This window comes from Sus scrofa, chromosome 14 (assembly GCF_000003025.6).
Source record: "Sus scrofa isolate TJ Tabasco breed Duroc chromosome 14, Sscrofa11.1, whole genome shotgun sequence".
Classification (NCBI taxonomy): domain Eukaryota; kingdom Metazoa; phylum Chordata; class Mammalia; order Artiodactyla; family Suidae; genus Sus; species Sus scrofa.
In genome coordinates this window covers 39201488-39223318 of record NC_010456.5, presented here as the reverse complement: position 1 = coordinate 39223318, position 21831 = coordinate 39201488, and the positions used below count along the sequence as shown (strand labels likewise).

The window sequence follows — 21831 nt, the reverse complement described above, 5'->3', positions numbered from 1 at the left end:
TGAACAATGTGAAATTGGAGCCTTTCCATTTGAAGCTACTCAGAGCAGACACAAAGCTGAGTTAATTAGGACTGAGGAGACTGCTCCTTTGGAGAGCTGTGCTTATCCTCTGCCCCACCCCTAACCCTTTGCCGTGCTGCAGACAGGGGAGTGTCTAAACATCAGCGCTATTTGCCTGCTCTTTATTGCCTGTCAGAAAACTCAGCTTCTTAAAATTGGAAGTAAGGTCTTCTCAAAATGGGACCTGCCACCTAACTGAAAAATTTCTAGCCTAGCAGCCTAGTGGCCACATTACCAAAGCATGGTTGGTTAGCCAGAGTGAGTAAGATCTCAGTCCACACAAAAGTACTCACCAGATTGTTTCATTGTACAAAAACGTCTTTAGAAGTGGCACATGTATAGAAAGGTAAGGTCAAACAGTTAACAAGCTACTGGTTTTGTTTTTTGTTTTTTGTTTTTTTTTTTTAGGGAAGAAATAGATTTATTAAGATAGGACGCTTGAGAGAGATGCAATCAGGCAGGCACAGAAGCTCTGCAAGCTACTGGTTTTGAACTTTAGTACTTTAAGTCTGACTTTGTGTTATGCTGTGTGCTATGAAATATTAAGATGGTTACTATAGGCTGTTTTATAATTGTCTTCTGGTTATATTTATTGGAGCCCAGAATACTTAAAGCAAAATTTACCCAAGGAGAAGGAGTCCTTAATAAATACAAAGAGAGTGTATTACATTTGGTACAAATTTGAAATTATTCGGGAACATCTTGAAGCACATAATGTAGTCTTGCTCAGAAAAGCTGGGGGAAAAGCTCTTGATTTACTTCAGAAGCTCTGGTTTTTCTTCTTGTTTTGGAGAACTTAGGGACTTCCCCTCCCAGCTGTTCTGACACTTCAGATCTTCCCGTTACCATATATGGTCCCTCTGACCCTAAATCTGAAGTTGTAATTTAGATATAGGAACTACTTTTTTTTTTTTTTTTTTTTTTTTTTTTGTCTTTTGTCTTTTCAGGGCCATGCCCACAGCATATGGAGGTTCCCAGGCTAGGGGTCTAATTGGAGCTGTAGCTGCCAGCCTACGCCACAGCCACAGCAGCGCCAGATCCGAATTGTGTCTGCGACCTACATCTCAGCTCACGGCAACGTGGGATCCTTAACCCACTGAGCGAGGCCAGGAATCGAACCCAAAATCTCATGGTTCCTAGTCAGATTCGTTTCTTCTGCGCCAAGACGGAACTCCTGGATATAGGAACTACTTAAATAAAATCTTTATTGCTGCTCTTTTATGGGGGGTGTGGGGTCGGGGAGGTAGAATAGTTTAAGTATTACTCAGGATGGACTCTAGAAACTTGATGTCCTCGATGGTCCGGTCCCATGAGTACTGAATGCATGCGTTCATCCCCTCAGCCAATACTTTTTTGGTGCCAGCATGTACCAGCACTTTAACAACTATTTGGTGTATGAGCCTTTGAACTAACAGAAAATTGTGTGGCTTAGATTATATTTATTTTTAAAAATTGGATTCTGTGATATACAGTTTTCTGCATTGTACTGTTTGATTCAGTATAGGAACTTGCCACTTGATTTTGTGGTAAGGTAAGAAATATTTTAATTTAGTAGAAGATTTAAGTGGCAGACTTAAAGATATTAAACCCGTCTGATTTTTAAATTAAGCAGAAGATCAAAACTCATTTAGGGTAATTGATTATTTTGAAATATAGTGATTTTCAAAATTACGAAGCATTAAGGACCTGTGAGAATGAAAGAATTTGCTCTAGAGGGATAAATGAAAAAAAGAAATAACAATCAGGGGTGGCGATCTGGGGGTGGGGTGGGGAAGGAAGTAGAGAAACAGCATTTGAAAGAGGAAATGCAGAAACGGAGGTGGGAAGCCAGGGAAATGCAAATGAGCGAGGAAGATAAAATTCCCAAGTCTTTAAAAATGGATCTTCTTGCACACTGCTGTTTACCTTTGTTAATTTCCATTTACAGTATTAAAACAATTTTTTAAAAATTTGCAGAAATGGTTTCCCTGGTGGCTCAGCCAGGTGGTAGTTAAAGATCTGGCATTGTCACTGCTGTGGTTTGGATTGCTCCTGTGGTGCAGGTTCAGTCCCTGGCCTGGGAATTTAGCATTGCCATGAGCGCAGCTAAAAAAGTTTTTTTTTAATTTGCAGAAACAGTGTATGAAAGTCTCTTCACCCAGCTTTCCTAACTGTTAACATTTTAACACACTTACTTTATTATCATTTACTCCCATTCTCTCTCTGCATATATATGTGTGTGTATTATGTATATATATATCTATAGTAGGTGTGTGTGAAACATGCATACATATATACACACAAAATAACTTTATATATACATATATAAATAATTTTTAAATGAAATATTTGTAGGTTGCTAACATTTATGTCCCTTTGCTTCCAAATACCCTGATGTGTATTTCCTAGAGATAAGGACATTCTCTTCTGTAACCATAGTAAAATCCTCAAAATCAGGAAATTAGCATTGATATAATACTTTTTTTTTTGGTCTTTTTAAGGCCACACCTATGGCATATGGAGGTTCCCAGGCTAGGGGTCGAATTGGAGTTGTAGCTGTTTTTTTTTTTTTTTTTTTTTTTTGTCTTACAAAACTATTTTTGAATCTGCAGACTTCAAATATTGCCAGTTTGTCCCAATATCCTTTATTTGGTTTAGGGTCACATGGTGCATTTACTTGTCATGTATTTTTAGTCTCCTTTAATCTGGAACAGTTTGCAGTGTTAATCTTTGTGACCTTGACATATTTAAAGAGTTCAGACCAGTTGTTTGGTAAGAATATCCCTCAGTTTGGATTTGTCTGATGTGTTCTCTTGATTAGATTTCAGGTCATGTGTTTTTGACAGGACTGTTGCAAAAGTGATGCTATGTCCTTTCTGGTCCATCACATCACAAACTCCCTCTTGGTTTGTTTCACTCCTGGTGGGGTGTTAACTTTGATCTGATGATTAAGGTGTTGTGTTGTCTGTCAGATTTCTCCATTGTTAAGTTCCTGTTTTTTCCTTTTTAATTAATATCTTCTAGATGCTTCAGACTATATAGATGAACACTTTTTCATTATACTTTCTACCTACCAGTTTCACATTTATTTGCAATTCTTACCAAGAAAAATGACCACTGTGACATTTGCACAGTGGCGATTTTCTGTTTTCATCATTCCCTTTTCATTCATTAGATGGAAGCCTACTATACGGAAGAGTTTTCCTTCTCCCTTATTTATTTATTTAATTTATTTATTTATGTCAGAGTGGGTTATAGTCCATTACTGTTATTCAATTTGTTGTTTAAATTGTCCCAAGCATGTTGTAAATCAGCTATAATTAAAAAAAAAAACAAAAAATTGTCCCATGTTTGCCTGGTGGGAACCTTTTCAAGTTGGTTCCTGTGGTTTTTTTTGCTATGTTCCTATTTTTGATTACTTCCTTTTTCTTTTTTTGACACCACAGGATGATCTAGGTTCATCTCGTACTTTCCCAGCCATTTTTCAAAGGAGCCCTGATTCTTTTTATTTTAGCCAGGATCTGGGTACTGAGTGTGCTTGTTTGTACTCATGTAATATTCTTTGAATTGCTAATTAGCTAAGTAATTATTGCTCTTGTCCTGCTCTCTCTGTTTAATCTTTCTCTAACTGGGAGAAACATGGCTTCCATGATCTGCAATTTATTTATTCATTTGCTCAACCCTAGTACACATGTAAGGTAGTTTGAGAATTGCTAACCTTCACCCCTGTCAGACTCATATTTCCCAACTAGGAATTCCTGTCATGGCGCAGCGAAAATGAATCCGACTAAGAACCATGAGGTTGCGGGTTCCATCCCTGGCCTCACTAAGTGGCTTAAAGATCCGGTGTTGCCATGAGCTGTGGTGAAGGTCACAGACGAGGCTCAGGTCTGGCGTTGCTGTGGCTGTGGTGTAGGCCAGCAGCTGTAGCTCCAATCAGACCCCTAGCCTGGGAACCTCCACATGTGGCCCTAGAAAGACAAAAGGCAGAAAAAAAAAAAAAGGAAAAGAAAAAAAATTCCCAGCTAGGCAACTCTTCTTTGAAGGAAGTACTTCCACATCCCATAGGAAGCGTCCTTTAAGCTTCAGTGTACATAGCTCTGGGCCATGTTCCCTCAGGGTGAATCATTCTGTAGGACAGGTTACCTTTAACAATTCTGTAATCACAGCTGAGCCAGGATAGAAACATAATAGTACAGGCTGAATTTGAGTTGTTGCCAGCAAGACTTAAATTGACCTGGTATGGCAATTACTGTTCAGTTTTTTTCTTTTGGTCTTTTTAGGGCTGTGCCCGAGGCATAAGGAAGTTCCCTGGCTAGGGATCAAATTGGAGCTACAGCTGCTGGCCTTCACCACAGCCATAGCAACACTGGATCCGAGCCACATTTGCAACCTGCACCACAGTTCATTGCAACGCCAGATCCTTAACCCACTGATCGAGGCCAGGGATAGAACCTGCATCCTCATGGATACTAGTTGGGTTCGTTAACCCCTGAGACATGATGAGAACTTCTTTCTACAGTTTATTAAACATTTTGTTTGTTATTACTCTTTTAGGCTATCTTTGGGTGCATTTTGTGTTCCAGACACTGATTAGTTCCTGAAGATATAATAGAACAAGATAGATATGGCTGTTGCTTCATGAAACTCAAGTTTCACTAGATGGGAAGTTTGAGTTAGCGTGAGGCCAGGTCCCCATTGTCCTTTTTTTATTTGTTCCCCTGTTCTTATGCTTCTTCACATATCTTTCTTACTCACCCTGGTCCAATAAAAAGGTATTGGACCTTTTTTCATTTCTTTATTTGTTCATTTGTTTATTCATTTCCTGAATTAATTAAAGTACATTGTACTATATGCCCAGCACTGTGCCAGATCCTGGGAGTAGAAATAGTCATGTTCCTGTTTTATATCTGGAATCTAATATACAGCACAAATGAACCTATCCACAGAAAAGAAAATCATGGACTTGGAGAGCAGACTTGTGGTTGCAAAGGGGGAGGGGGAGGGAGAGGGAGTGGGATGGGAGCTTGGGATTAATAAATGCAAACTATTGCTTTTGGAATGGGTTAGCAATGAGATCCTGCTGTGTAGCACTGGGAACTATGTCTAGTTACTTATGATGGAGCAAGATAATGGGAGAAAAAAGAATGTGTAAATGTGTGTGTAACTGGGTCACCATGCTGTACAGTAGGAAAAAAAAACATTGTGTTGGGGAAATAACAATTAAAAAAAAAGAAAAAAAAAGATTAAAAAAAATTGATAGTTCCTATCATGGCACAGCGGAAGCAAATCCGACTAGGAACCATGAGGTTGCTGGTTTGATCCTTGGCCTCGCTCAGTGGGTTAAGGATTTGGCATGGCCTTGAGCTGTGGTGTTGGTCACAGATGCGGCTCGGATCTGGCATTGCTGTGGCTGTGGTGTAGGCCGGCAGCTGTAGCTCCGATTAGACCCCCAGCCTGGAAACCTCCATGTGCCTCGGGTGTGGCCCTAAAAAGAAAAAAAAAAAAAAAAAAAAAAAAAAAGAATTGGGAGAATATCAAACCATTGTTCATATGATTAAAAAAAGAAAAAAAGAAATAGTCATGTTCTTGAAATGGAAACAAATCTGTATGTTTGGAGTAGAGGGAGTCAGAGGGAGAGCATGAGATGTGTTGAGTGAGATTCAAGAAGTCAGCAAAGTCCACAGTTCGAGGGCACAAAGCTCACAGACCGTATTAAGGATTTAAAACTTTATCCCAAGGGAGATGGGAAATCACTGAGGATTCTGAAACAGATGAGTGACGTAAAAAGATCTTCATTTTAAAAAGAGGGCCTTGGCTTGGGAGGGAAGAATGGGTGGGCAGGAGACTTGAGCAGCTGTGGGGTAGGGCAGTGTCCTGAGAATGGATGGTGGTTTGGGCAGTAGCAGGGCCTGTGCTGAGCACAGGAGAGGAGAACGATTAAGAGCCTGTGAGCCGATGTGGAAGGGGTCAAGGTGTTTGGAATCCTGACGTTTGAACCCATTGTTGCTCCGTAAACTAGACAAGAGCATTTTCATTTTCTCTCTCTTCTTGCTCATGGCTTTTGGGCTTTTTTTTTTTTTTTTTTCTTCTAATTTTAAGTTTAAGAATGTAACTGGAGTTACCTCACATGGAAAGATATTTAATACCAGATGATTTTACAGCCTCATGGTTGGTTCTCCTCTCAGCCTTGGCTGTGTGTCAGTTGGCAAGGCCATAGGATTTATTATAAACATTGCAAAAGACTTGGTAACCATGCTACATCATTGAATTTGGGTGGAGGATAGATTAATTTCAGATCATTTTTTAGACCTCTGAAATAAATTTCCCTCCATCCCCCCAAAACAAAACAGAGTGAAACAAAACAGTCCCACCCCTGAGAATTTTTCTTTTTTTTTTTCTTTTTCTTTTTAGGGCCACTCCCATGGCATATGGAGGTTCCTAGGCTAGGGGTCCAATCGGAGCTACAGCTGCTGGCCTACACCACAGCCACAGCAATGCAGGATCTGAGCCGCATCTGCGACCTACACCACAGCTCATGGCAACACCAGATCCTTAACCCACTGATTGAGACCAGGGATTGAACTCACAACCTCATTGTTCCTAGTCGGATTCGTTTCCACTGCGCCATGATGGGAACTCCCCCCTGAGAATTTTTCTTGATCTATAAGGTAGCCTGGGCTATCACAGTTCTGAGAAACAAATCCATCTGATTTGTGAATCAGTTTTATTTCTTGTTTTTCCAAAACAAGCTCCAGCATTTTTATGCTTTTCCTTGAGCTGATTTTTTGGAAATAGCTTGCTTGAACTATTTTTTTGAAATAATTCCTGTTCTATTTGTATTAATCATTCCTCATTAGAAAATACTTTTGTCATCATTTCATGTAGAAATATTCATTTGATTGATTTTGAATTTCAAGAAAGTAATGGGGGGAGAAATGAGTTGGAGTTTCAGTCACAGTAAGATGAAAAGGTTCTAGGGATCTACTGTACAGCAAGAGCAAGTAGGTAACGATATTGTACTATACACAACATTTTGTTATGAGGTTATATCTCATGTTATAGGCATATATTTTTTAAATCACAATTTATCTTTGTTGGCTAGACTTCATTAATAGTTTTTTTATTACTCAATGAATTTATTACATTTGTAGTTGTACAATGATCATCACAATCCAATTTTATAGGATTTCCATCCCACAACCCCAGCATGAACATTGATTTTTTATATGTAAAGGATAACTGAACTGGGAATAAGATTTTTGGATCATCCTTTTCCCTCCATAGGATTTTTTTGAATTGTGTGGATGTGTTGGAGTCTAAAGTCAATTTAATTATCCCTTCATATGTGTAACTGACCTTTTTTGCCTGGAGATGCAATCTAGGCAGATTCTTTCTTTATCATTGATGTTTGGGAGATTGATTGTGAAGTTTTTTCTTTGAAAATGTAGATTCAGGAGTTCCCATCGTGGTGCAAGGGAAACAAATCTGACTAGGAACCATGAGGTTGCGGGTTCGGTCCCTGGCCTTGCTCAGTGGGTTAAGGATCCGGCGTTGCCATAAGCTCTGGTGTAGGTCGAAGACATGGCTGGGATCTGGCATTGTGGCATAGGCTGGCAGCTGTAGCTCTGATTCTACCCCTAGCTTGGGAAACTCCATATGGCGAGGCTGAGGCTTTAAAAAAATAAGACCGAAAAAATAAAAAAATTAAAAAAAAAATTTTTTTTAAATGTAGATTCAGATTTTTTTTTTCCTTTGAGATTTTAAGAACTTTTTTTGGGGGGTCTTTTTAGGGCTGCACCCGAGGCATATGGAGGTGCCTTGGTTAGGGGTCGAATTGAAGTTATAGTTGCTTGGCCTACACCATAGCCACAGCAATGCTGTATCCGAGCTGCGTCTGTGATCTACACCACAGCTCATAGCAATGCAGGATCCTAACCCACTGAGCAAGGCCAGGGATCCAGCTCCCATTCCTCATGGATACTAGTTGGGTTCATTAACCACTGAGCCACAACAGGAACTCCAAGAACATTTTCTTGTATTGTGTCTTAGAGTATTTTTTCTGTTCTGTTTGTTCCCATCTTTAGCAATTCCATAAATATCAAATCTCATAATAGCTTTCTCCATCACCTTTATGTACTTTATTAATAGTTTAAAAATACATTTTCTCCTAGACTGCTTACAGTATCCCTTTCTTTCTTTCTTTTTGTCTTTTTAGGGCCACACCTGTAGCATATGGAAGTTCCCAGGGTAGGAGTCGAATTGGAGCTGGAGCAGAGAGCCACAGCAACTCAGGATGCAAGCCACGTCTGTGTCCTACACCACAGCTCACAAGAACACCAGATCCTTAACCCACAGAATGGAGCCAGGGATCAAACCCATGTCCTCATGGATACTAGTTGGGTTTGTTACCACTGAGCCACGGAAACTCCTGTCCCTTTCTATGTTTTTAGTTATTTTATTTTCTTGCTGTCTATGACTAGATTTGAACATATTACATTTCACGTTTTTTCTTTTTTCTTCTTAAATGATTTTTATTTTTTTATTATAGCTGGTTGACAGTATTCTGTCAATTTTCTGCTGTATAGCAAAGTGACCCAGTCACACATACATGTACACATTCTTTTTTTTTTTGTCTTTTTGCCTTTTTTAGGGCTGCTCCCACAGCATATGGAGATTCCCAGGCTAGGGGTCTAATCAGAGCTGTAGCTGCCAGCCTACACCAGAGGCATAGCAATGCGGGATCCGAGCTGTGTCCGCAACCTATGCCACAGCTCACGGCAACGCCGGATCCTTAACCCACTGAGCAAGGCCAGGGATCGAACCAGCAACCTCATGGTTCCTAGTTGGATTCCTTAACCACTGAGCCACGACGGGAACTCCTATGCTCTTTCTTAAGAAAGATCTTGTCTATAAATTCTATGATATTAATGTAAAACTATTGGTCTTTATCTTTTTCCTTTATTTAGTTTTCTTTGTGTGACATGTTATCTCTCTCCATCTTTTGCTCTTTGCTCCTTTTTTCCTTTTTGTACCTTTCCCCCCTTTTTATTTAGGTCCTGTGCTGACCCTTTCTTTATCAGCTGATCCATAGCAAGAGGAGGCAGGGTGGCTGAGGAGGTCCATGGCTTTGATTGGGTTTGTTGTCTCAGATGCCCTCTCACCTTTGCCCTGAGAGCACATCCATAAGTTGGTGTCCAGGGAATCATTTTGACTCCTTGCAATGCCTGCATAGTCAGAGGGGTTAATAACGCTCTCTCTTACCCCTCTCCTTCAGGACCTCTCAGCTAGGAGGGTGGCAGTGGTTGGCAGCAAGGGCCCTTCAGACTGTGGGCCTCTCTGCTGTGTTGAGCTGGTTTTGACAAGTTTCTCCCAACTTCTCCTGTGGTCTGCCATGTCTCCCCCATGCCCCTAGGCCTTTCACTTGTGGAACTGGACATTCAGGGGTTTCTTTTTCCTGATGCAGTCTGAGTGGATATGTATTGCTTCTCAGCTTCCTCTTTCTTTTGGTCCAGCTTTCACAGTATTATAATAAAAAGAAACTTTCTAGTTTGTAGATTGGAATTGTAGCATTCCTTTGTTTTATGTGTAATAAGATTTTCCATTTTTTATTAAGCCGTCATTTTGGTGACTTTTGAGCAAGGAGAGGAAGCGGAAACTTCACTGGTAGATTTAAATTTATTTTATGGTTTACATTTTATTTTTTAAAAATTAGGAGTTCCCTGTTGGCTCAATGGGTTAAGGATCTGGCATTGGCATTGTTGTGGCTTGGGTCACTGCTGTGGTGTGGGTTTAGTCCTGGTTCAAGAACTTTCACGTGCCATGGGTGCAGCCAAAAAGAAAAAGAAAAAAAGTTTTAAAAATTCAGTACCAGGAGTTCCTATTGTGGCTCATTGGTAATGAACCAGACTAGTATCCGTGAGGATGCTGGTTTAATCCCTGGCCTCGCTCAGTGGGTCAGGGATCCGGCGTTGCCCTGAGCTGTGGTGTAGGTCTTAGACGAGGCTCAGATCCCATGTTGTTATGGCTGTAGCGGAGGCTGGCAGCTATTGCTCCGATTCAACACCTGGCCTGGGGAGTTCCATATGCCGCATTTGTGGCCCTAAAAAGCAAAAAAAAAAAAAAAACCTGTACCACACCCATAACCAACTGTTTCCTTTTGTCACATTTCTTTCAAGTCTTTTTTCTTTCATAAAAGCAATCAAGTGTAACAGGTACTACTGAGATTCCCTTTGATACACACCCCCAGGACCACCTTTCATCTCCACCCTTGGAACCCCAAGGTAGTCACTAGCCTTTCAGTCAATCTCTTTTTGTAAATTTTATCTATCTATCTATCTACCTATCTATTGTCTTTTTAGGGCTGTACCTGCGGCATCTGAAGGTTCCCAGGCTAGGGGTCAAATTGGAGCTATAGCTGCCGGCCTACACCACAGCCACAGCAACGCTGGATCCATAATCCATTGAGTGAGTCCAGGGAGTGAACCTATATCCTCATGGATAATAGTCAGATTAGTTTCCACTGAGCCACGATGGGAACTCCTCTTTTTGTAAATTTTAAAATACAAATACAGATATCTATACACAATATATAACATTGTTTTTATATGTAGAATATTTAGTAAGATAGTATTGTACTCTTTCATTGTTTCGCAATTTGTGTTTATTTTTCCATTTAATATTTTTTTAAAAATTGTATTGGAGTGTAGTTGACTAACAAAGTTGTCTTAGTTTCAGGTGTACAGCAAAGTAAATAAGTTATATACATATATCCATTCCTTTTCAGGTTCTTTTCTCATATAGGTTATTACACAGTATTGAGTAGGTTACCCTGTGTATACAGTAAGTCCTTGTTTCCCATCCATTTTGTATATAGTAGTGTGCTTATGTCAGTCCTAACCCCCTAACTTATCCCCACCCCCACCCTTGGGGTTTCCTCTTTGGTAACCATAAATGTTACCTCTTTGGTAACCATAAATTTGATTTCAACAGTCTTTGAGTCTGTTTCTGTTTTGTAAGTTCTTTTGTATCATTTTTCATTAGATTTCAAACATTAGTGATCTCATATAAATTTGTCTATGACTTACTTCACTTAGTATGATAATTTCTAGGTCCGTCCATGTTGCTGCAAATGGCATTATTTCATTCTTTTTTCATGGCTGAGTAATATTCTAGTGTGTGTGTGTGTGTCTGTGTGTCTGTGTGTGTATGTGTGTGTATCCTCTTTGATGGACATTTATGATGGACATTTATGTTGCTTCCATATTGCTGTGATGAACATTGGGGTGCATGGGTCTTTAAATTATGGTTTTCTCCGGATATATGCTCAAGAGTGGGATTATAGGATTATATGGTAGTTCTATATTTAATTTTTTAAGGAAGCTCCATGCTCTTCTCCATAGCAGTTGGACCAGTTACATTCCCACCAACAGTGCAGAGGGATTCCCTTTTCTCCTCATCCTCTCTAGCATTTATAGTTTGTAGACTTTAGAATGATGGCCATTCTGACTGGTGTGAGGTGATACCTCACTGTAGTTTTGATTTGAATTGTGTAATAATTAGTGATGTTGAGCATCTTTTCATGTGCTTTTTGGCCATTTGTCTCTCTTTGGAGAAATATCTGTTTATTTTATTTTATTTTTTTGCTTTTTAGGGCCACACCTGTGGCTTATGGATGTTCCCAGCCTAGGGGTCTAATCTGAGTTGTGGCTGCTAGCCTATGCCAGAACTACAACAATACAGGCTCCAAGCTGCGTCTTTGACCTATACCACAGTTAGAGGCAATGCTGGATCCTTAACCCACTGAGCAAGGCCAGGGATCGAACTCACATCCTCATTGATCCTAGTCGGATTTGTAACTGCTGAGCCACAACAGGAACTCCAAGAAATGTCTGTTTAGATCTTCCAACCATTTTTTAAAATTGGGTTGGAGTTTTTTGTTTGTTTGTTTTGGTATAAAGCTGTATGAGATGTTTCTATATTTTGAGGATGAATCCTTTGTTGGTCACTGCATTTGCACAGATTTTCTCCCATTCTATAGGTTGTCGTTGGTTTTGTTTATTGTTTCCTTTGCGGTGCAAAAGCTTCTAAGTTTAATTAGGTCCCATTTGTTTATTTTTGCTTTTATTTTCATCACTCTAGGAGGTGGGTCAAAAAAGATATTGCTGCGATTTGTGTCAAAGAGTGTTCTGCCTGTGTTTTCCTCTAAGAGTTATATAGCATCTGTCTAGTCTTATGTTTAGGTCTTTAATCCATTTTGAGTTTATTTTTTGTGTATGGTGTTAGAGAGTTTTCTAATTTTATTCTTTTACATGTAGCTGCCCAGTTTTCACAGCACCACTTATTGAAGAGACTGTCTTTTCTCCATTGAATTTTTTTGCCTCATTTGTCATAGATTAATTGAGCATAGGTGTGTGAATTTATTTTTGGGCTTTCTATGCTGTTCCACTGATCTATATTTCTGTTTTTATATCAATGCCATACTGTTTTGATTAGTATAGCTTTGTGGTGTAGTCTGAAGCCTGGGAGCCTAATTCTTCCAGCTCTGTTTTTCTTTCTCAGGATTGCTTTGGCTATTTGTAGTCTTTTGTGTTTCCATGCAAATTTAAAAATTTTTTGTTCTAGTTCTTTGAAAAATGCCATTGGTAGTTTGATAGGGATTGCACTGAATCTATAGATTGCCTTGGGTCATATAGCCATTTTGGCAATGTTGATTCGTCCAGTCCAAGAGCGTCGTATATCTTTCCACCCGACATTTTGTATGAAATCCATTTTGATACACATACACACACACACACACACACACACACACACATACACATTTTTCCTCTTCATTGCATGTTATTTTGTGATGTGAATGCATCACATTCATTTATTCTCTTCGTGAACACTGTTAGGAATGTTAGGAATAGCGCATCGCCGGACATCCTTATCCAGCTCTTCTATTCTTGTGTGCATGAGTTTCTGAAGAAGTAAATGTTCAGGGTTATAGACTATATGCCTCTTTTTATCATCACTAATTAGTGAGTACTATCAGTTCTGCCTAACTGTTCACCAAAATGGTGGCATGACTTCACCCTATGACCTTCAGCAAAGGGAAGTCACTGCTGTACATCAGTATTTTATAATGGATCCCCTTTCTTTTATTTTCTTTTTTTTTTTTTTTAGGACAGCACCCATGGCATGTGGAGGTTCCCAGGCTAGGGGTCAAATCAGAGCTGTAGCCGCCAGCCTATACCAGAGTCACAGCAATGCCAGATCCAACTGCATCTGCGACCTACAGGACAGATCACGGCAACACTGGATTCTTAACCCGCTGAGCAAAGCCAGGGATTGAACCTGCATCCTCATGGATGCTAGTTGGGTTCATTAACCGCTGAACTGTGATGGGAACTCCTGGATCCCCTTTCTGATATTGGCCCGTTTCTTGAATAATCCTGTAATGAAGGCAGCATTATATAAGGATGATTACTTGATGGATTAGATTTCCAGAACTGTTTGTTTCTGGGTGAATTTAGGAGAAAAGAGTGATAAATCATGTAACCAAGAGTCCTATCTGATGCAGTTCACTCTCTATCTGAGATGAGATTACATTCTACCAGGTTTTTTTTTTTTTTTTTTTGCCTTTTTCCCTTCAGAGTATCATTAGGCTGAAAATAAAGTTTTAAATGTACTTGGGTTTTTTCTGAGGTAGGGGTGGCATGTGGAGACCATATGATAAAATGTATTCTGATAAGAGTGTTACCATCTTTTGTACCTGTGTGCCATTTTTACTCAGAGTACATTTATTTCTGGAACTCTTTTCCCACCTGTTTACTTGAAAATCATTAAATGTGTTACAAGTGAACTATGAAATGATTAGATGCTAATATGACAGAGAAAGTGTGAATTCTCTCTTAGCTCAGAGACAGGTACATTTCGTTTGATGCAGTAAATTGTTAATGCATGAGCCTCTGTTTCAGAATTGTGTGGTTCAAGAGTCCTTTTCACCCATCCGATGTATTTACATGGAGGAGGCCACTTCCCTAATATTTGGTCAATGTGACTGTATTCAGGGTCCAGCTTATCTATCTGTCCAACTCTCTTGCTCTCTGTGTTGTATTTACTTATTTTTCGTGAAATACCTTTTTTATTTCTTCATTCCTTCAAAAAAGTCACAGTTCCTCATATATGCAATCTTCCCTTTTCAGAAGAGCAAGAGGAAAGGGCACGAATATACAAATATTAAGTACTCCCTAACGGACCAGGCAGGCGGAGAGCAGAGCCCCCTCCCGCCTTGTACCCCAACGCCATCCTGTGCAGAGTAAGTAGAAATGAAGGAAATTCTCTTTACCTGAATGTAACCCTGTATAGAAAAACCTAAGAAAATGACAGGTCTTTGCAGCACGTGCCTTTCTTTGGTGCACATTATTGTTACCTGACTGATGGTGAGCGTATCAGTGGCTATCTCAACTAAATTTTATTTATTTTTTATTTATTTTTGCTTTTTAGGGCCGCACTCGCAGCATATGAAGGTTCTCAGGCTAGGGGTCTAATCGGAGCTATAGCCGCTGGCCTCCGCCAGAGCCATAGCAATGCAGGATCCGAGCTGTGTCTGCAACCTACACCACAGCTCACGGCAGCGCCAGATCCTTGACCCACTGAGCGAGGCCAGGGATCGAACCAGCAACCTCACGGTTCCTAGTCGGATTCATTTCCGCCATGCCATGATGGGAACTCTATCAACTAAATTTTAATTGACTTGAACTTGAAGGTGCTACACTAGCCAGGAGTCTATGGGCTTATAAATATATCAAGTGCTGGTTCTCCAAGAAGAATCTAATTGTTCTTTTGATGGCAAGGGGATTGTTGCAGAGGTAGGTAACACCTGTTTTGATGTAAGACCCTTTGCTACATAAAAATAAGCAAATTAACGATCAGTGTGTCAACACTATCATGATCCGCTAATTTTCCAGAGTCCACAGAAATCAACTTGGTGTTTAAACCAGGGATTAGCACACTTCAGCCCCCAGGCCAAATATGGGCCACAGCCTGCTTTCGTACAGCTTGCGGATGGTTTTCAAAGGGTTATTAAATACCCCCCACCACCCCACACGCACGCACACACACAAAGCATAATACATGACAGAGACCGTGTGTGACCTGCAGAGACTACATTTTTTACTGTCTGGTCTTGTACAGAAAAATGTTGCCAACCCCTTGTTTAAACTAAAACGTGATAGGGAAACATTTGTTACGTCGATTATGTGAATAGCAAATGTAAGTTATTATTTTTCCATATATTCTAGAGTCAGTCTTTGGTATAACATTTACTTTTTATTTTCCCCTAAGAGTCTTATCTCTGTTTGCTTCTAATGTGGATTTTTAAACCCCTGCTGGCTTTAATACTCTATATAAACGTTTTTGATAACATATATGAGGCTTATATTTACATTCACTTTCTATTTAACATTGAAATGAAATTATATAGCAAAAATATTCTGTCCACCAAGCTGCCTCTTCCCTCTGCCTACTTTTTTTCTCCCAGTGGACTGATGGGGAAAGTTGATATTTTCAGTTGCTCTCTGCAGTAATTTGCAGTAGAACCAGCACATCAGTGCTCCGAGTCCTTGCCAGAAAGCCTTCCCCACATGTTGGTGCAACAGAATTAGTTCTGACAATTCCCATATTACTGGTGGCCTGCCTGTGGCTGACTCCATTCCCATTGTCCCCCTCGTAGGGTGCAGGCCCTGGAGACCCCGGACCTTCTGCTTGTTTCAGCTTGTCCCTCTCAGGCCAGCCCACAGCAGGCCCTCCACCCAGGAGCCCCAGACAGCTTGCCAGCTTCATGCTCACCTTCATGTAGCAATACTGGGGGCAGAATGGATCTATAGTCCCTGCTTGACTGTTCCTACCCTTTGCCTTCATGGAGCCCAAGCCCATTGGGATCCCTCTGCTCACTGCGAATACTGTGCACAAGCCCATTGGGATCCATCTGCTCACTGCGAATACTGCGCACACGTCCCCACCGTCTAACACGAGGGCTGACCCTGTGCCTTGTCACACAGGCCTCCCTTGCTCCACCCTCGTGGAAAACAGCATTCCTTCCTCCAGAGCCCAGAGAGCACAGGGGCTCAAGGCTCTTACTTCATAAGTATTTTGCCATGTGTCTGTCTGATACCTGTCTCTGGGATGTCAGCACTGGGGGCAGGAACTCTGTGTCATATCAGGTCCCCCAAAGTGGAGTATGTGCCTTATGACTATCAGGTAAGCTTGAACAGTAGGTCTGCATTTTTATTAACGTCTTCTCCTTTCTCTTTTCAGAATGAGAGAAGATAATGCTAGAGTCTATGAAAATGTGGGTCTGATGCAGCAGCAGAAAAGTTTCAGATGAGAAGACTCGCCAAGACTTCAAGCACAGAAATAGGTATTTCAATGAAAGTGCTCTTTGGTTAATTATTCATATCATTTGTGGCATCTTGAAGCAGGCAAATAATTTGTGGACTGTTTTAGCCAAGTGGACCACAGTTGAGTTTTTCAAACCAGCCTCCTTTTTCTTCTTCCTGAATTTCTTTTTCCAAGCTGGATTCATTAAACATTGAAATCAGATGCAGAATTAAGTCTGGGAAGGACAAGGTTAGCTCATATGGTTGATACTGGTGAAGAAGAGCAGATATCACCATTCCTGCAGTTTTATTAGGGAAGGTTAACCTGAGCTGCACTAAGAGATAATCTGTAGGGACCTGGGGAGTATGGGGACACAGCACTGGATGCCTGGGGCCGGGATGCCTGAGTTTTCACCCCAGTGGGCCTCTGACTGCCTGGCCATGTGACACAGGGCACTGGATTTCCTGGGCCCCTGACTGGCTCAGCCCCACATCCCTTCCAGCTCTGATACTGGGAATCCATCTCCCTTGTCCGTCAATCACCTTTTTAGACGGTGACCTAAGTGTGTGACACATGTTTAAAAGATAAGTTAGAAACTCATAGTTTTTAGTATTTTATGTGGAAATTCCCGTTTCAATGAGTAGTATATTTAAAAGCTTTCAATCTACTTTCAAATGGTTTAATGCCTTGACAAGCTCTTAGATGTATGCTCCTTACACAATCTAACTTATTTCTTTCCCAGATGTGGACTTTCACCCTCTCCCTGAAAAGATCAAGAATAGATGCAAGAACGTTTACATGAAGAATGAATTTGAATTTGGGAGGCTTGCATTGTGGTTGACCAACTACCTTTTGATAAGCAAATTTGAAACCATTTAGAGACCACTGTATTTTAACTCACCCATCCCTGATTTCCAATTACTCATGTCCTCAGATAAGAAGAAATCATCTCTACAATGTAGACAGTGTTATATTTTATGGAATTTTGTTTTAAACCAAGGAAATAGTTAAACTGTGCTTTATATTTTACAGATGATAGTGATTCAAATTTTAGTTATTGGCATTTTTTTCTTTTGATAACCTCAACAGATTTAATTTTTCCCCCCTCTTTGTGGGGGATGATAGGGCACTTGTAGGAGGAAAAATGATTTGGGGTAATTAATAGCATCCTATTCTATAGAAGTGAGAACAGTTTCATTTATCATCACTTATCCAGTAGTGGATAATTCATTTTGATGGCCTCTTATTTTGGCTAAATGGTAATTAAGCCAGTGTCCCAGATTGTCTGCCTTTGCATTGCCGTTAAAAAAAATCATGGGGGGAAATATCCTGGGAACTTAGGATAAAAGGTATGCTTTTAGCTGTTGACCAATTACCATTCAGCCTGTTGACTGAGAAAGTTGTGGTGGGAAAATGTTTGCCATCTTTTCATTTGAGTAATTGTCTTGTATTTAGGAAAAAAATGCATCTGTGGATAACCAGTTTTGGATTATCATTTGTTGTGGACGAACCACCCCAAAACTGAGTGGCTTAAAACAGCAACTTGCTTTTCCCCACCATTCTTCAACCTGGGCTGGGCTCAGCGGAGCGGTTCCTGTCCTTGTCATGCTGGTGGTCGGCAGGATGGCTGGGCCTCTTTGTCTGCATGCGATTCTCAGGTCTCTCCTCCACATGACCTCGCCAGTGGAATACCTGGATCACATTCATGGCAGCTCAGAGGTCCCAAAGGTATAAAGCAGTAGTGGCCAGTCCTTCTTAAGACTTAAACCCAGAAGTGTCTCAGCATCACTTCTGCTGCCCTCTAATGAGGAAAGCCAGTCCCAGACTGAGCCCAGATTTGGGAAGAGGGGATTGCAGCAGGATAGGAAGTGGAGGTGAGGTTCATTGGAGGCCCCCAGTGAAACAGACTGTCAGAACCAGTGCCATGGAAAAACAACTAAAAACAAGTTAGCCGAGGTAGAACCTGCTAGTGACCTTGGGAATTCGAAGCTGGTTATGATAGCTGGTGAAAGCTGGAAATCAGACAGAAACAGAGGGCCTTCAGCGAGCTTCTGGAACCAGTTCTGCTGGTTCTCAGCATATTTTCTGAACCATCACTTGGGGAAACTGGTTTCTTAAGGATTGACGTGTTTGGGAGGGCAGAGCATTTGAAAGCAGAACCACCTCGTTGCTGCGGCCCCCGCAGAGGGAGGTGAGTGGGGTGCTTTCTTCACGCCAGGGGATTCAGTTGGGCCCCACACCCATGCATGCAGCCAGGTGCAGTGAGGAGGAGCAGTCGGAATGAGGCCGCTAGACAGACTGAATTGCAGTAGCTCATTTTTGTTTTAATCAAGCAGTGAGATTTGCTAACGTTCTACCTGAAGTGCCTTCTCCAAAGACATCCCTCTTTGCCCTGTGTGTTGAGTCACCATTCCATGAGTGTATTTCAATTAAAGTATCATTGGTGGACTTGTAAAGATAGTAAAATGCCCCAGCAGCTTTGCCATTAAGCCATGGTCTCCTTAATCGGATTCTTCTTGCTTTGTCTCCTGAAAAGGAAGGACTAGGTCCAGCTCAGGTAGTAGTTCCTTTCTGAGGTCTTTTCCTCCCTGGAAACCCTGAGGCCTTTTGGGGAGAGCCTGGCTGCTGTTTTTACAGACAAAATGGACGTAGATTCCTCACCCCACTCCCACTTCCCACCCCCCATCCATTGAACTTGGAATTGCCTCAGAGCACAGGTGTAAGAGGAATGTAAGCGACTACTGTCTTCTTGTTAAGCCTGTAAAGAGAGATTCCAGTTCAGTATTTGCAGCAAAGATCTTGAATCCTATTATTTTTATTGCATCGTCACATTGAATGGTTCTCGTTTTTTGCCTCGACTTTGTGGTAATGTTTTGACTCTGGACTTTGGGGGCAAGGTCTTTCACCAGCATACAAGGGTTTGATTGTACAATATATCTGCTGCATTAACGTCTCTGCCTGTAGCGTAAGATCAGTTGTTTTTGCACTCGGAATGGAAACACCTGATCCTGGCCAGCTTCATTTGCAATAGGACGGTGATTTCATTTAAATTTCCCTCCACAAAGTCAGCAAGCTATCATGTGATAGAAAGTGATGCCAAGACAAAATTGTAATAGGCCCTAGGTTGCTAAGGTTTGTCATGTGTTGGGTAAAGATGATGGCAGGTTCTCAGATACGATAACATGGTATGGATTCAGGTGGAGGGGCTGTGAAGATGGGGGGGCGGGGGAGTGGGGCTTGAGGTGTTAGAAATAGTGGAAATGAAAGTTCCAAAGAGGTGGTTTCTGAGGAAGTCAGAGGGCCGGGGGCCAGAGCAGTCAGTAATAGTTGAACAGGTTACCTGGAAAATAGGTTTGATAGGTACATGTATGCAGTCTGCTTCTGGGTTGCTGGTAGACATTAAATTTGCACAATATCCCATAGCTGGCTAAGTATTTTAAAATTGTAAGCATAGGATTTTATATTTGGGGTGAAGAAGCTATCTGGCACATGGTATTAGGGTTTTTTTTAAGAAGCCAAATTTCACAGTCTTAATAGCTTTTTTAAAAAAAACAGACACCTCATATCCAGGGTGTGGCCCTCTTGAAAATTCTGGTCATCTCTCCCTTTGAAATCAGCGACATTTCAAACGTGGCTAAACGGGGGTGAGAAAACACATGTATGAGTTTCTTGGTATTGATGTGTTCTTCACGGAGCCCAGTTGCTTTGGAAGAGCCAAGAAAATCATCAAGATTATCTTTAGGGTCTTTTAAGGGGTTATCAAGGGTTTACTGGGGTTTTTAAGAACTAATATAATGTCTTGGGTTATTTCCAGTTCAGAGGAATGTGGAAAAAGGTATGCAATTGTGAAGTGTTTTGTTGTAGTTTATTAATATGTAAGGGAAACTTAGACTGTAGACATAAGTAAAACCCAGTGGAGTTTTTGTTTTCTGTATGTTGTTGGGGAATAAAGTTTTATATAGCAAGCACATGGCCTCCCTGATTTCAATATGCCTTTATTAGGATCTTTCTTAGCCCCTAATTTTGTTGAAATCTTTTTCGCTCTTCCTCCTGAAAAATAAGCTCCAAAATATAGTTTATTGTATCTTCCATCCTTTAAAAGTTTGTTTCTTTTTCACTACGGGCAGTTCACACAAGGCAAAAATATTAAACAGTTGGTTTCAGTGTGTTGTATAACTTTGCTGTATATCAAACTAATTTTTACAAGTTTTCATCCTAAACCTCAAATCATGTAATTAATAATTTGCCTGTTTATTTATGACCTAATTGTGATTCTTTTATTAATAAAAGCTAATGGAAAAGGATCCTTTAAGCTGATGACTAGACCTACAGTTAATTTTCCTGCAGTATATGAAGTATTGTACCAGAGTATTAAAAGATATGTAATATTTTATTGATAAATCTATCCTTTAAAAGGAATACGTTTTAGGATGTCATCATTTTGATGTGAATCATGTAAATGTTGATAATATGCACTGTTTATTATACATTTAGTGTTTCAGGAGATTCACTTAATTGCCTTTTTGCCCACGTATATTATGTAGTCTTTGCAATTGTTTTAAAAAAAAAGACATTAAAAAAAATAGTTTATGTAGAGAAACATTAGTGGATGTTAATTGTCTCCCCACCTGTATTTATGGGTGTTAGTTCAACTGCTTTGCTAGTTGCAAAGCCGTATTATCAGAGTAAAAGTGAATTTGTAAACTGTATGAGAACTAAAAGTTAGGAATAAAACCATTTTCTTATATTATGGTATTTGTCATTTACTTCATCAGAAATTTCCAGGAAAAACTGGGATTACAGGTTCCTCAACCTCTTAGACTGGTGAAATGCCGACATTTAGCAAGTTCTTAACGAAAAGGGAACATGGAATACAGAACAAATCAATCAGTTCCTCAAGCATTTATTGAGTGCCTGCTTTATGAGTAGCTCTGGGAGACAGAAAGGGAATTTTATGTGGAAGAACTTATAAGTGGCAAATAAAAAGTATGTCTGTGTAACGTATACAGGAAATGGTTAGGAAGCATACAGAACTGAATGTAAATAGTACTGAGTGGGGATACGAAATAGAGAGATGATAAAGGAGGCTTGTAGGCGGAGGAAATTCTGTGCTGTAGTACGTCCACTCTTCCCTTTAGAGTAGATTTAGGCCTCACGCCTCATGCAGAGAGGGCTGTTTGTGGCTTCTGACAGCACTGCCCTGACACTGGCAGAGAGAAATCATTTTTATAAATAGCAGAACGAGTAGATATTGGTTCTCTGTTATAACTCTAAGGAGTGATTTGTATTACTCACTCTCTAAAATACTCTTGCCCTCCTCTGGGTCTTCGCTGAGTCCTTAACATGTGTAACGAGGTGCAGCTGCTTGGGTGGCGAGTCCAGGCACAGAGCGAGTCAGGAAACAGGGAGCACCTTGAAAGGCCAGGT

At 40.5% G+C, this 21831-nt stretch overlaps 1 protein-coding gene across 5 annotated transcripts in view; it reads left to right on the top strand.

The window, feature by feature from the left end:
* The window catches only part of PTPN11 (protein tyrosine phosphatase, non-receptor type 11), an 89877-nt gene extending 68723 nt beyond the window's left edge, over positions 1-21154 (top strand). For 4 of the 5 annotated variants that reach the window (XM_013990364.2, XM_013990362.2, XM_021073563.1 and 1 more), the window contains exons 14-16: positions 14229-14341; positions 16342-16444; positions 17147-21154. In XM_013990364.2, coding sequence (XP_013845818.1) covers positions 14229-14341; positions 16342-16411 — 183 coding nt within the window. In that variant the 3' untranslated portion in view covers positions 16412-16444; positions 17147-21154. Of the gene's footprint in view, positions 1-14228; positions 14342-16341 lie in introns of all 5 variants that reach the window. The other variant, XM_021073562.1, reaches the window with a different exon arrangement.